This window comes from Scyliorhinus torazame, chromosome 17, assembly GCF_047496885.1.
Source record: "Scyliorhinus torazame isolate Kashiwa2021f chromosome 17, sScyTor2.1, whole genome shotgun sequence".
In the NCBI taxonomy this organism is placed as follows: Eukaryota; Metazoa; Chordata; class Chondrichthyes; order Carcharhiniformes; family Scyliorhinidae; genus Scyliorhinus; species Scyliorhinus torazame.
Genome location: NC_092723.1, coordinates 44,434,016 through 44,447,253, shown reverse-complemented (window position 1 = coordinate 44,447,253; position 13,238 = coordinate 44,434,016). Strand labels below are relative to the sequence as shown.

At 45.4% G+C, this 13,238-nt stretch overlaps 1 protein-coding gene across 1 annotated transcript in view; it reads right to left on the bottom strand.

Moving 5' to 3' along the window:
• The window catches only part of itpr3 (inositol 1,4,5-trisphosphate receptor, type 3), a 361,536-nt gene that overhangs the window by 76,555 nt on the left and 271,743 nt on the right, over nucleotides 1-13,238 (bottom strand). Inside the window, exons 35-37 of the mRNA XM_072480387.1 lie at nucleotides 12,527-12,708; nucleotides 9,081-9,229; nucleotides 1,561-1,669 (exon numbers count right to left, since the gene is read on the bottom strand). Of these exons, the coding sequence (XP_072336488.1) occupies nucleotides 1,561-1,669; nucleotides 9,081-9,229; nucleotides 12,527-12,708 (440 nt within the window). The remainder of the gene's footprint in view (nucleotides 1-1,560; nucleotides 1,670-9,080; nucleotides 9,230-12,526; nucleotides 12,709-13,238) is intronic.

The following is a 13,238-nucleotide window of genomic DNA, read 5'->3' as shown; positions in this document are numbered from 1 at the left end:
TAAATGGGAAATTCAGACATATTATTTGATACCCCTTCAGCTCAGTCCAGTTCCCAGTATAGAGGAGCTGAGACTCCAACCAGTCAGGTGCACGCGTGATGAGCTAATGAAAGTTCCTAATGGGATGACTCAAATTGTGTTATTAAAATCCCCTCCAAAAATATTGGTTCTGCTGTAAAATGGGAATTTTTTTCCCTCTGAAAAACACGTCCTTGTGAAATGATGAATAATAATCTCAGTAATTCATCCAACAATATTTAGATTCCAAATTCCTAATGTGGGCACATATCTTTTTGAAGAAATAACAAGTCGCTCACTCACTTAAGACACTAGTAACAATAACCCTCTTACACAACCTTCAGGTATGTAATACCACTCAGGTAGGTAACATAATTCCGATAAACTTAATGTGTGGAATTTCAATGTTAAGAAATGGGCAGATTTGGGGTTAAACTTTCCGAAATAAATTCCCTGACCCAAACCAGCCTTCGAGCTGTTCATTTCCCACTTTAGCTGAGGCTACACGACCATTTCCCCAACCCCAATGTCCCCATCCATGTTGTTCGCAGCATTGACTTAACTACTACAGCAGCTGTCAGTGATTGGCTTCCCAGCTGACTGCTACACCAGCTGTCTCCTGGGAGAGAAAGGATACTGACACCAGAGACATGCATCGAAGAAGCATATTATCTATATGGGGAGAGACAGCAGAGCTGTGAAGTGCAGAGGACTCTGGGTCTCCCAGTGTACAAATCACAAAAGTACAGAAAGGAATTAGCAAAGCTGAATACAAAACTGAACTGAATACAAAAGTAGAGAGGTTATGCATCAGTTATGCCGGACATTTGGTGAGACTATACCTGAAGTGCTATTTTCAGTATTGGCACCCTTATTTACGAATGGATGTATGCAGTTCAGGGAAGGTTTACTAGACTAATGCCTGGGATGGACGGATTGTCTATTGAGGAAAAGGTTTACAGGCTAGGCTCGTAGTTGCTAGAGTTTAGAAGAGTGAGCGATGACTAGATTCAAAAATATACAATCCTGAGCGGTCTTGACATGGCGGATGTGAAAAGTATGTGGAATCTCAAACTCGGGATCACTGTTTAAATGCAAGGGGTTGCCCATTTCAGACAGAGATGAAGAAATTTTTTTTTCTCTGAGGTTTGTGATTCTTTGGAACTCACCTCATCAAAAGGTGGAAGCAAAGTCTTTGAATATTTTTGTCGCGAAGAAAGATACATCCATGATAAGCAATGGGGTGAAAAGTTATCGGGAGTTAGGCAGGAACATGGGGTTATGGTTACAATCAGATCAACCATGATCTTATTGAATGGCGGCGCAGTCTTGAGGGGCTGAGAGGCCTACCCCAGCCCCTAATTCCTAGTTCCGTATGTTTGTATGTCTGTGCGGGGGGGGGGGACCTCGAATAGTGGGTCCCTCCAACCTGCTGACCGACCGACTCACTGTGGGCTACATCAGTAAAAATTAAAATGTTCAAAAGCTCTCTCCAAACGCAACCGCCTTGAGGGATGCAATTAAATTTCTTTGTTTTTTTACCCGGTCTCCATAGCTATTTTTTTTGACTAGCATTGCTTGAAGGCTGCGAAGAACTTTGATGCAGAGCTTCTCTTCCGTTGCCATGAGAGTCTTTGTGTGCTGAATTAATCTAGAAAAATAAACAGATTAAGAAGAAGATAAATTGTGGAACACTTCACACCTGACCGCCGCACCCAACCCCAGACCCCAATTTCCCCCCTCACAGTGTTAACAACTCTTGCTTGAATGGTGAGTCTAACCCTGGATTTAGGGACACAGACTGCATCATGATCTGGATGGCAGGCATGGTGGCAATCACGTTCCAATCTACAGGTCAAATTGATTGAGTTGGATCGTCGGAGACAGGAGAAGGAATAGATGGACCTCAGAATCTGTGATTAGGCTCAGTCAGAGTTTGGTTAGGGGACCAAGTTATTTCTGCAGAACTTTCTCTCTTGAGGTTAAATAAGCGGCTTAACTAATGATAGGTTAGGAAGATCACAAGTTTACTGTTGACGGGTTAGGTGTTCGGTCACGGTGCTGGGAGGTTTCTGCTGGGTCAGGATCGGGATTGGTGATCTCAGGAGTGGAAGTGGCTTTAATAAGTTCTTAACTGTTCTTTTATTTAGTGTTAAGCAGCACCGACACTGGGTGCCTCCAGGACAAACCATGGTTACAGAAGGGACCATAAATAGGGGTTAAGCCGCTTACTTCCATCTATAAATGATCCAATGTCTGCTTCAGATGTAGATGAAGGACATATTTTGCTCGTCTTTTCCAAGAAGATGGCCTGTGCATTTCATATCGCAAGTGTGCATGAGCATCTCAGACCCTATCTTGATCCTTATGTTGCACTATGTGACCCAATTTAGCCTCTAAACTGAGCTACAATTGCCCAGCCACCTCACATTGTGACCTTTAGTCACTGGCTAGTAAGCATGAATAATATCCTCATAATTTTCCCTGCCTTTGTGGAAACGTAATTTGATCAGTTATATGGTTCCTACTGGATGACATGTTTTTACAGTGTTTTTAATCTATGGTGTTGACACTCAATATCATACCAACTCAAAATATAGTTAGAACACTTTAAAATGTACATATTCAGTTGTGAAATGCTTTGGAGTGTCTTGCGCTCGTGAAAGTCTTTCTCTTTATTTCTTGTAAAATGCTTGGAATTTGTATATAGTTGCTACAAACTACACTGGCCACTAAAACAAAAGCAGTTTTTTGTTTTAATAGAGGCATGTGACATAGGCACAGAGCAAGAGATTTGACTTGGCATGGTTTGCGTAAGCGGTTCGTACACTCTTGAAAAAATTCCTTTTCTTACTTATGAATTATAAAGCACCCCCAACGTCATCCATATTTCAATTAACTATGCATAATTAAACTGGGATCTAATACACAGAGATCCCGGAGTTTCATTACACCTAGCACCTCTACTGAAACCCACTTCACCCTCCGCCTTTACAGCTATCAAAGTGACAATCATCCTGCATAGTACAGACATGAAAGGATTTGAAAGCATTTCTTTTGTTCATAGGACGTGGGTGAACATGCCATGAGCATGATTAATGCCCATCCCAAGTTATCCCCAGGTGGTGATGGTTGATATTTTGAACCGCTGTAATCCTTCTGTCCCCACAATGGTGTTCGGTAGAAATCTCCAGGATTTTGACTCAATAATGATGAAAGTACAGATCAAGTCAGATCAGTTGCTTGGGAATAATGGTGTTTTTACAGTGTCACTATTCCTTTCCTTCTTGGTAGAGGTCACTGGGGGAGAGATGTCATCAAAATTAACCTTGGCAGATTACACATACTTCAGCCATGGTGTGCTGATGTATATTTAGTTCAGTGACAGGGCTGTCAATAAAGTTAACTGCTCTGTCCTTGAGCTTCTTGAATGTCGCAGCTGCACTTAGCCAGGCGAGTGGTAAGTATTCCACCATATGTCTGCCTCAAGCCTTGACTTGAGGGTGAAGAGGCATTGCAATGTCTGGAGACGAACCCTCCATCCCAGAGTACCGAGTTTCTATTCAGCTCTCATAGCCATAGTTTTGACATGTAGTGGATTTAGTTAACTTTCTGGCTACTGGTTACCCCCATGATTATCAATGGCTGGCACTCAACAATAACACTGAAGATCAAGGAGAGATGGTTTGGCTTTCTCTAGTTAGAAATGATTATTAAATGGCATTTGTGTGGTTCACACATTAGGCGGAATTCTCCGGCTGTTTACGCCAGTGGGATTCTCGACTTCTGCCGACTGTGCGCCTGTGGGTTTCCCAGGGGAGTGGAGTGGGAATCAATGGGAAATTCCATTGATAGCAGTAGAACCAGAGGATCCCACCGCCAGCAAACAGTGGATGCCTCCCTGTTGCAAGAAAAGGGGAGGCGGTGGCGTAATGGTATTGGCACCGGACTAGTAAGCCAGAGATCCAGAGTAAGGCTCTGGGAACCGAGGTTCGAATCCCGCCGCTGCGGATGGTGGAATTCAAATTCAATAAAATGGTGGAATTAAAAGTCTGATGATAACCATGAGACCACTGTCGTAAAAACCCATCTGGTTCACTAATACCCTTTAAGGAAGGAAATCTGCTGTCCTTACCTTACCTGGCCATGTGACTCTGTGGTAGTATGTATTGGGGGTCATGTGGGACTGGAAGCCCTAATGTCATTGGCTGACAGATCCCGGGTCCTGGTTGGCCGTTGACCTCATACTCCACCCTGAAGGCGAAGTATAAGAAGCCGGTGCCTTCCCCCGCAGGCCAGTTGACTATCGGGCTGCTGGGGAACAGACACGCTTAATAAAGCCTCATCGACTTCACTCTATTTGTCTCACGGAGTCTTTGTGCGCCACAGACTCCAGACCCACAGCAATGTGGTTGACTCTTAAATGCCCCCTCAAGGGAAATTAGGGATGGGCAATAAATGCCGGCACAGCTGGCGATGCCCACATGCCAGGAACAAATTTTTAAAAATGCCGTAGGGAGGCCAGAGAATTCTCCCGATTAACAATAATCTTTGGGCTGGATTCTCCGCACCCCGACGCTGAAATCGCGGCCGGCGGGGGGGGCAGAGAATCCATTTCTCCGCACGGAATCGGGTTCGGCGTTGGTTCCCCGATTCTGCAGGCCCTGAAAAGCGGCGTTTACGCTGCACCGCCCAGCACCTACCTGGATCCATTGCTGGAGGCCCGCTCCGCCATACTCGCATGGCGGCTGCGGACTCAGGCTGCGAGGGCGGGCCGATCGGTGGCCAGGGGGGGGGCCTTATACGTGGGCTGGCAATGTTTGGGAGGGCTGTTAAGGTCGGGCGCCGGGCCGATCGGGGAGTTTATTTTCAGGGTCCAGCTCCACGGTCTGAGTCCGCCATGGAGCATGGCGTGGCCACTGGAGGCCGCCGCCGTGCACTTGCGCGGCCTCCGACCCGGAAGTGCGAGGGCCCGTATCTGCAGCAAAAGATGCTAGATTTACGCCGGGTCCCTGCTAGCACCCTGCAGGGCTGGGACTATGTGGCCCTTTCACGCCAGTTTTATCTTTACCTTTATTGTCACAAGTAAGCTTACATTAACACTGCAATGAAGTTACTGTGAAAAGCCCTTAGTCGCCACACTCCGGCGCCTGTTCGAGTATACAGAGGGAGAATTCAGAATGTCCAATTCACTTAACAGCGTTTTCGAGACCTGTGCAAGAAAACCGGAGCATCCGGAGGAAACCCACGCAGACACGGGGAGAATGTACAGACTCCGCACAGACATTGACCCAAGCTGGGAATCGAACCTGGGACCCTGGTGCTGAGAAGCAACAGTGCTGCTACCGTGCCACCCATACTTGCCACCTGTCAGTTCAAACGTGGATATTGTTTAAGTCCTCCTGCAGGTTGCCATAGGCGACTTCATTATCACACCAGTTATGAATTGAGCTGAACAATGATATCCATAAACATGCAATGCCAATCCTGACCTCACAGTGCAGGGAGGTTTCTGTTAAAACAGTTGAATATAGTTGACCAAACGACACTGCCCCGAGGAACTTCTGCAACAGTTTCTGGAGATCTGGGGCTGGATTCTTCATCCTGCCGCGCCAGATTTCTGGTTCAGCACGCCGGCGGGATGCTCCCCTACGCCTGCTGGTCAATGGGGTTTCCCATTGTGGGGGCAGCCGCTCGCCATCAGGAAACCCCCGGGCTGCCGGCAAAGTGGAGAATCCCGCCGGCGGAGAATCCAGCCCATGATGATTGACTAGTAACTGGAAACATCTTCCTGTACAATGCGAGCTACTGAAGGGTTTTCCCATTTACCCACATTCAGCTAAATTTTGCGAGGTTTTCTTGGTACCATTGGCAGTCTAATGCTGCTTCAATATTGAGTATCACCTGCCATCACCTCATTTCCAGCATTTTATTCTTGGTCGGGATAAAAGTTGTGAAGGTGTGTGAAGCAGAGTGGTTCGAGCAGATGTCAAACTGAATGTCAGTGTGCAGGTTATTCATGCGTAAATCATGAACTTGCATTTATATAGGACAGGATCTAACTGAATGGGAACAAAGCCCCATAACAATGCGTTTAACTGCGTGTTTCCTGGCATGCACAATGCCGAGAAACACAATGCTATAAAACGGCAAGCGGGGAACATCGGGCCGAGGCCGCGCTTAGGCACTGAGGCGCTCCGCTCACCGAAACTCCTCAGTGTAGCAAGAGATAAGGACACCCGACCCCTCCCAAGCCTCAACGCACTATGGAATGGACCCCGGGTCCCCCCACACCCGCGCAGAGCACCCCAGCCCGATTGGCACCATTCAACAAATGCACCATGGCAGTGCCACCTGGGCACCTTGGAAGTGCCAGGTTGGCATCCAGGTGGCATCGCCAGGGTGCCCAGGTGGCACCAGCAGTGCCAGGGTACCACACTCTGGAAAGGGCCTGCACCTGGGAACCTTCAATCCCCTGGGAGACCCCAATGATTGCTGTTTTGTCTGGTCGCCGTTCTGGAGACCAGCGCTGAACAGCTCTCGCCCAATGCCTCAGGAACCTCGGGAATCTGCACAATAAAGTCAGACTAGCTGTCTTACTTTGAAATGCAGATTTGCCAAAAAGTGACACCCCCCCCCCCACAATGGGCGGGAGTTACATCGCAACGTCACGTAAGATCGCATTGTATCTCACAAGGCATTGCAAGCCAGGTAGATCCCGGGAGCAGTGTCTCCAGGCTTTTATCGGCCACGCTGCACACGCGGCGCGCAGCCTTTGGGCGCAGCGTGGCTGTTCAATCGCGCCCATACTCACAATCACGGCTGTAGTGATTTATCTAGGAGTGAAAACACTGATGCGATGCCAGTGACTGAAGCAGCTAATTTGTTAATCCTTTGGTGGTGTTGGTTGTGTGTTAAATTTAGAAACCATCTCACTGTCAGAACTCCTATGCTCTGCTTTGTATAGTGCCACTGGATTTTTACGACCACCTTTCATCACTTTGCAGATAACTGGGAGAAGCAGAAAGGAAATGCTGCAACCTAATGTATCCCAACTGTATTCCCAACTTCAGGAACTATGACGGTCACAGAAAAACTCTGTTACCTTCTGTATTAGAAGGTCTCCAAGGCGAAGGGGATAGAGCCCAATGCCTCCACCCTATCCCCATAACCCAGTAACCCCACCCTACACAAAGGGCAATTTTGGACACTATGGGCAATTTAGCATGGCCAATCCACCTAACCCGCACATCTTTGGACTGTGGGTGGAAACCGGAGTACCCGGAGGAAATCCACGCACACATGGGGAGGATGTGCAGACTCCGCACAGACAGTGACCCAAGCCGGAATCGAACCTGGGACCCTGGAGCTGTGAAGCAATTGTGCTATCCACAATACTACCGTGCTGCCCCAAAAACTTACGAAAACTTAAAAAAATAGAACCCCCAAGCATAACAAAAACCATGAAACACCAACCACAACCACGCAACCCCCCCCCCCCCTCCCCGTGCAACATTCCCTCCCCTCCCCGCATTCCTCTACGCCCTGACCGACGTGAATAGATAAGGCAATGGGGCAGGGGGGGTGTTATCAGGTGGAGAGGCCTGATAATCTGGTGTTAATCTATCTTTTGAAGATCCCAAAATTCAACATCTGGAATCCCGTTACATCACTAGCAGGGGCAGGAACAATTGTCTTTAAGTCAGCGCGAATTGCGATTTGGGCCTCTGGCGGGATTTTCCGCTTCCGTCGCCAATCCTGCCTGACAAAAATGGGAGCGAAATTCCCCTCTTCAATATATTAAGTTTCTTTATTTTTGGAACATTACGAATCAAAGATTATCTCAGCATCTAATGTGATATCAGAACTATAGTTATATCATGGATACCAATGTGAGAAGATACAAATTGCTGCTGTATTCGGAAGATGGTTATTCTAAATATTTGTGGATAATGGTACACTGTAAAACCTTTGCAACTTGCAGCAATATTATTGCATAAAAAAGCGGTCCTGTTAAAATGAGTCACTGGTCATAAAACACTCTTGGATCTCAGATGATATTTACAAACCTTCACACTTCACTTTACAGGTTTTTGACACCTGGACTGTGATAGATCATTAGACCAGGCTCTAACCCAACCATTATCTTTATCCAGAGATCATGGCAAAAAATCTGTTACTTTACCACTGAAACATGCATCAGCACTAATTTTCTTCATGTTTTTATTTCTGAAACAGAGAACTTGCTCCACTACAGGGTGGAAGATATTTTCATTTTCTCATAAATGGATTCAAACGTCAATCCAGGACTTTAGTATAATAACGAAGGAGTGCTATATTGTCAGAAGTGCGGAGACCCCATTTACCTCTTCAGGTGGATAGAGAAGCTCACACAATATTCTTGAAAGAAGATTATGGGGTTCTCTCATTGTCCTGACCAGCAGTCCTCCCTCAAACAAAACCACTGGAATGATAAACAATTAACTGGTCATTCGACTCATTTGCTGCGGTGGGATCTTGCTGTGCACAAATTAGCTGCTGGTTTTCCTCGCATAACAACTGTGACTGTATTTCTAAAGCACACTGATGAGGCGATAGTGCCTGAGGTTGTACCGAGGATATAAGAAAGTGCTAAATAAGTGCAAGTTCTTTCTCTAACACCAGCATTTAGAAGTATATACTGTAATGGGTAGGGAGTAGGAAAGATGCAGGTTGGTCCAGAGTTGAAGGGTTGCACTAAGTGCCCAATTTGTTTTGCTGAAACCAAGATCCAAACAATCCAAAAATCAGAATGCAAACAATGCTGCAAGAGCACTTATATTTTACTCTGTGTTGGACAGTTTAATTTACATTTGCAGTAATTCATGTATTCTAACAGCAATACATCTTTTTCACTGACATCATGCTGTCTGCATTGTAACTGCCTGTTAGAGTAGGAGGCAGCAATGCTACTTTGTTCATGAGTAAATTCTTCACCCTGGCGTTCTGTTCGGTGTGAGTCCTGTCTTGCTGACAAACACTTCTTGTAATATTTGGCACTCAGCCTTAGTTTGTACACTTACTTGGATATAAATCCTCCACTTTCACACCGCAACCTGGCTTCTGTTCCATCCATAAACAAAAGCTCTGGCCTATGCATGATGTCAATAAGAACAGAGAGCTCAGCCGCCACCAGAGGTTGGAGACGATCTTCCAAAGTTGTTATGATATCCTACAGAGAAAGAAACAAGAATAAATACATACTCGAGGAGAGATAAATGTTTCAGTGCCATTGTCTTATATAAATGGACTCAGTTAAAGGGGTAAATTTTCCAGTCTCTCCCACTGCGGGAATGGTCGTAGACAGGATGGAAAATTTGATGGACCATTTAAAGGTCCGTTGACCTCAGGCAGGAATTTCTGATCTCGGGACAAGCGCATCGACTGGAGGATCTTAACATATTGTACAATGAAGCTCTTATTAATTTTATCCGTTATTTTGCAATGTAACTAGGCTACAATCAACAAATTATTTTTGTGAACAGATGATCAGATATGTTGACTAATGTAAATAATGTTTGTATAACAGATTTGGACTTACTTATCAGGAGCGCAATTATAAGTTTTGCAAATGAAGAAATTTAGAAGACTTTAGGAAAACAAAGATAAATCAGATAAGTTAATTCTGTCGTTTGTGCTAAAGCACTGATTTGAATTAACATTTGTTAACAAAAGTGTAAAATGCATCTCACCATTACATGCTGGGTGTGTGGTGTTTTTTTCATTATTGGGTAGCATATATAAGGCTTGGTTGAGAGTCCAGACACCCATTACGCTTGTTGAAACACCTGAGCCCCAAGGAACATATTGCTTTATTGACAGCTCAGACTCTCTGATCTTCGTAATCAATTTCACAATGATTATTTAAACAAGGTTAAGTGGATTCAAGGGTTTGCCAATTTTGTGATGGTTACTTTAAAATGTCCAGGTGATTGACAGTTTTATTGCTTACTAGTCAAATTACTTCGACATAGTAGGAAGTTATGAATGAATTGCTTTGTTCATCCTGATGTCACTACAGAGCTCAATGGTTCATTACAGCATACAGTGGGTCAATGGGCACTAATTCAGTGAAGCTTATGTTTAACTTGAGAAGTCTCTAATCGTGGGGTGTTGACGGAACATTGGAGGATCATTTCGCCAGAAGTTAATGGAAGGATTCCCATGAAATCTCATACTACTGAGAATAGCTGGAACACTGAGATATTGAAGTGAATTCCAGAAGCCTGTGGCATACTTGGGTTGAATTCCAACAGTAGATGCCAATGAATCTCAAAATCACACAATTTATAATAAAAAATCTCGAGTGGAAATTGGAAGTAAAAAAGGGTTTATACTCTGAGGGTGGAATTTTCCCTTCTGGAACTAACCTTCTGGTTAGGTGGATTGGCCATGATAAATTGCCCTTAGTGTCCAAAATTGCCCTTAGTGTTGGGTGGGGTTACTGGGTTATGGGGAAAGGGTGGAGGTGTGCGCTTGGGTAGGGTGCTCTTTCCAAGAGCCGGTGCAGACTCGACGGGCCGAATGGCCTCCTTCTGCACTGTAAATTCTATGGAACTAAGTCCCATGGCATAGGTGAGGATGGGGAGTGCTTTTAGTCACTGAGGCCACCAGGAATTTACACAGTGTTGCATCATCCTGGCCTAATTAACTAAACTGTTTTTCACAGTGGATCAGACTGGATGGCACTCTCTCCCCCCCCCCCCCCCCCTCCCCACCCCCTAATCATATCCAATTTTAAAATGGACCCAGGCATCAGCTGACCCACCGTTGATGATGGGCCTCCATGAAGCTCCTGTAGTTAGACAATCCCTGCCATATATGCTCCAGCCAACCACTGCTGCATGTGGTGTTTCAAAGTTAAGACATTGGAGGCTTCCATCTTTTCTCTGGATCTCCATGAGCTGCCCAGGTCTTTTTTGGGCATGTATGACATGGCCATGTCATGTTGGTGCAGAACTGTTCTGGACTGGTGTGATTTCCTGCCAGTGGCAGGGACCTTCAACCAAGGTGGTGGAGGAGGGCACGTGGGGGTGTGTGACTTTGTCAGGGCCTTCCCATTAGTGGGATGCAAATTGATTTCACGCCGGCCTGTGTTGGGAATGGGGTCTTGCAATGGCAGGCAGGAAGATCCTGCCTGAATCGACTTTTCAGTTCCCACCATATTGCACCAACCCATCCGTGATCAAACCCGCCACAGGGCGGGACTGCAAAATTCCCCCCTCGGTCTTGACAAACTGTAGCATTGAGGTACTATTGCTTGCTCTGTTTACCTTTTTTAAATAGACAGTAACGGTTGCTCTTTTTAAAAATATGTGATCCTGTGATGTAATTTCTTTCAGTTAAAAACTAGGTATTCAAATTTCTCTCTCAACATTGATGCTTGCCACGGGGATTGTAACAAAGTTTACCTGATACCTGCAAAGTTAAACAGTTTAGTGATTTCTATTTGGCCTTGGCTCTTTATAGTGTTAATCAGTTGTCCCACTAAAAGATTGGAGGAGTACATAGAATAGTGCTTGCAAAGGACATGCTAACCTGTACTGAATGCAAGGGAACCCTATTGTCACAGAGCCAGCTAACACCATTGTAGGTACAGAAATTGGGAAATAAGTGCAAATGTCTGATCACAGGTGCTGACCACTGGTGGAAGTGAGCTGCACCATTGAACCCATGACAATGTTGATAGCAGACTGGACATTTGGAACAGAGGCAATATAGTAAAATAAATTGGAGAGGGGGAATCAACAAATTAATGCCTCAAGAGGCAAGAAACTAGTACCCAATTTTAATGCTGTGCTAAAAGAGGACCACAAAAAGCAGCCTTCCAATTGTTTTTTGCATCCATTCAGTGTGATTATGCTTACTTACAGCAACACTAATCCAAATTATAAGAATTGGTCTGAACGTCATTAAAACTATTTGGCACAGTGGTTAACACTGCGGCCTCAAACCTCCGGGGACCCCGGGTTGAATTCTGGCCATGGGTGCCTGCCTGTGTGGAGTTTGCACATTCTCACAATATCTGCGTGGGTTTCAGTGTGGGTTGGGGGGGATTGGTCATGCTAAAAATTGTCCCCTTGTGTCGATCGATGTGCAGGTTAGGTGGGGTTACGGTGATAAGGTGGGGGAGTGGGCCGAGTTTGAGTGCTCTTTCAGAGGGTCGGTGCAGACGCGATGGGCCGAATGGCCTCCTTCTGCACTGAAGGGATTCTGTGGATAATTTTCCAAGTCTACACCAGAGGCCCAGAATCTTAACTTTCCTCAGAGCTTTTTGGAAAATTTCAGAAGCTTCAACAAGTGTGAAAGAGATGCATGAACTCTTCCTTAACTGCTCACTTGAGACAGTTCTACGTCTGGCACTACATAGTCAATCGTTATTTGTACTTCAGTGGTAATTTTCTTCGGAACTGCAGTGAGGGTGAATATCTTTTTATTGAAATGAAAATTGTAAACAGAAGTGGCAAACCTGGAGTTTCTCAATGATATTCTTGTAGTCCCACTGCTGCTGTGTGCCCGTGGAGCGTGGGAAAGCTCGGGTGCTAGCTTTCCAGTTTGGGGCATTCCTCTGAGATGCCAATGATTGGTTATTCAACAAATTGCGAGCTTGGTTGTCCAGGTCCATTGGAAGGGGTACTGAACGATTTTTTGCTAAAATGAAAGACCACGAGGTTACACTGGTTTCTGGGTTGCTACAAAAAAGCTAGTGTGATCAGCTAAACAGCAGGTTTTCACAATCTCTTGGGACAGTCCTGTGCATTCGTTTTATATATATGAATCAAATCTTAGCCAATCTAAACACTTAAAAGTAGTCAGCGAGCATGATTAAACTCACTGGGGCAAGGCCCTTAAGTCATCCTACATCACTTAAAATAGTCAAACATAGCCTCCAAATGAACAATTTCATCAACAAATAATCACCAACTAATTGAACTAAATCTGCGCGGGCTGGGGATACAGGTGCTAGGGGGTGTCCAGGGGCAACTATCTGGCAGGTCGGGTCCGCACACAGCTGGCACCTGTTGTACATAGAACATAGAACACAGAAAATACAGCACAGAACAGGCCCTTCGGCCCACGATGTTGTGCCGAACCTTTGTCCTAGATTAATCATAGATTATCATTGAATTTACAGTGCAGAAGGAGGCCATTCGGACCATTGAGTCTGCACCGGCTCTTGG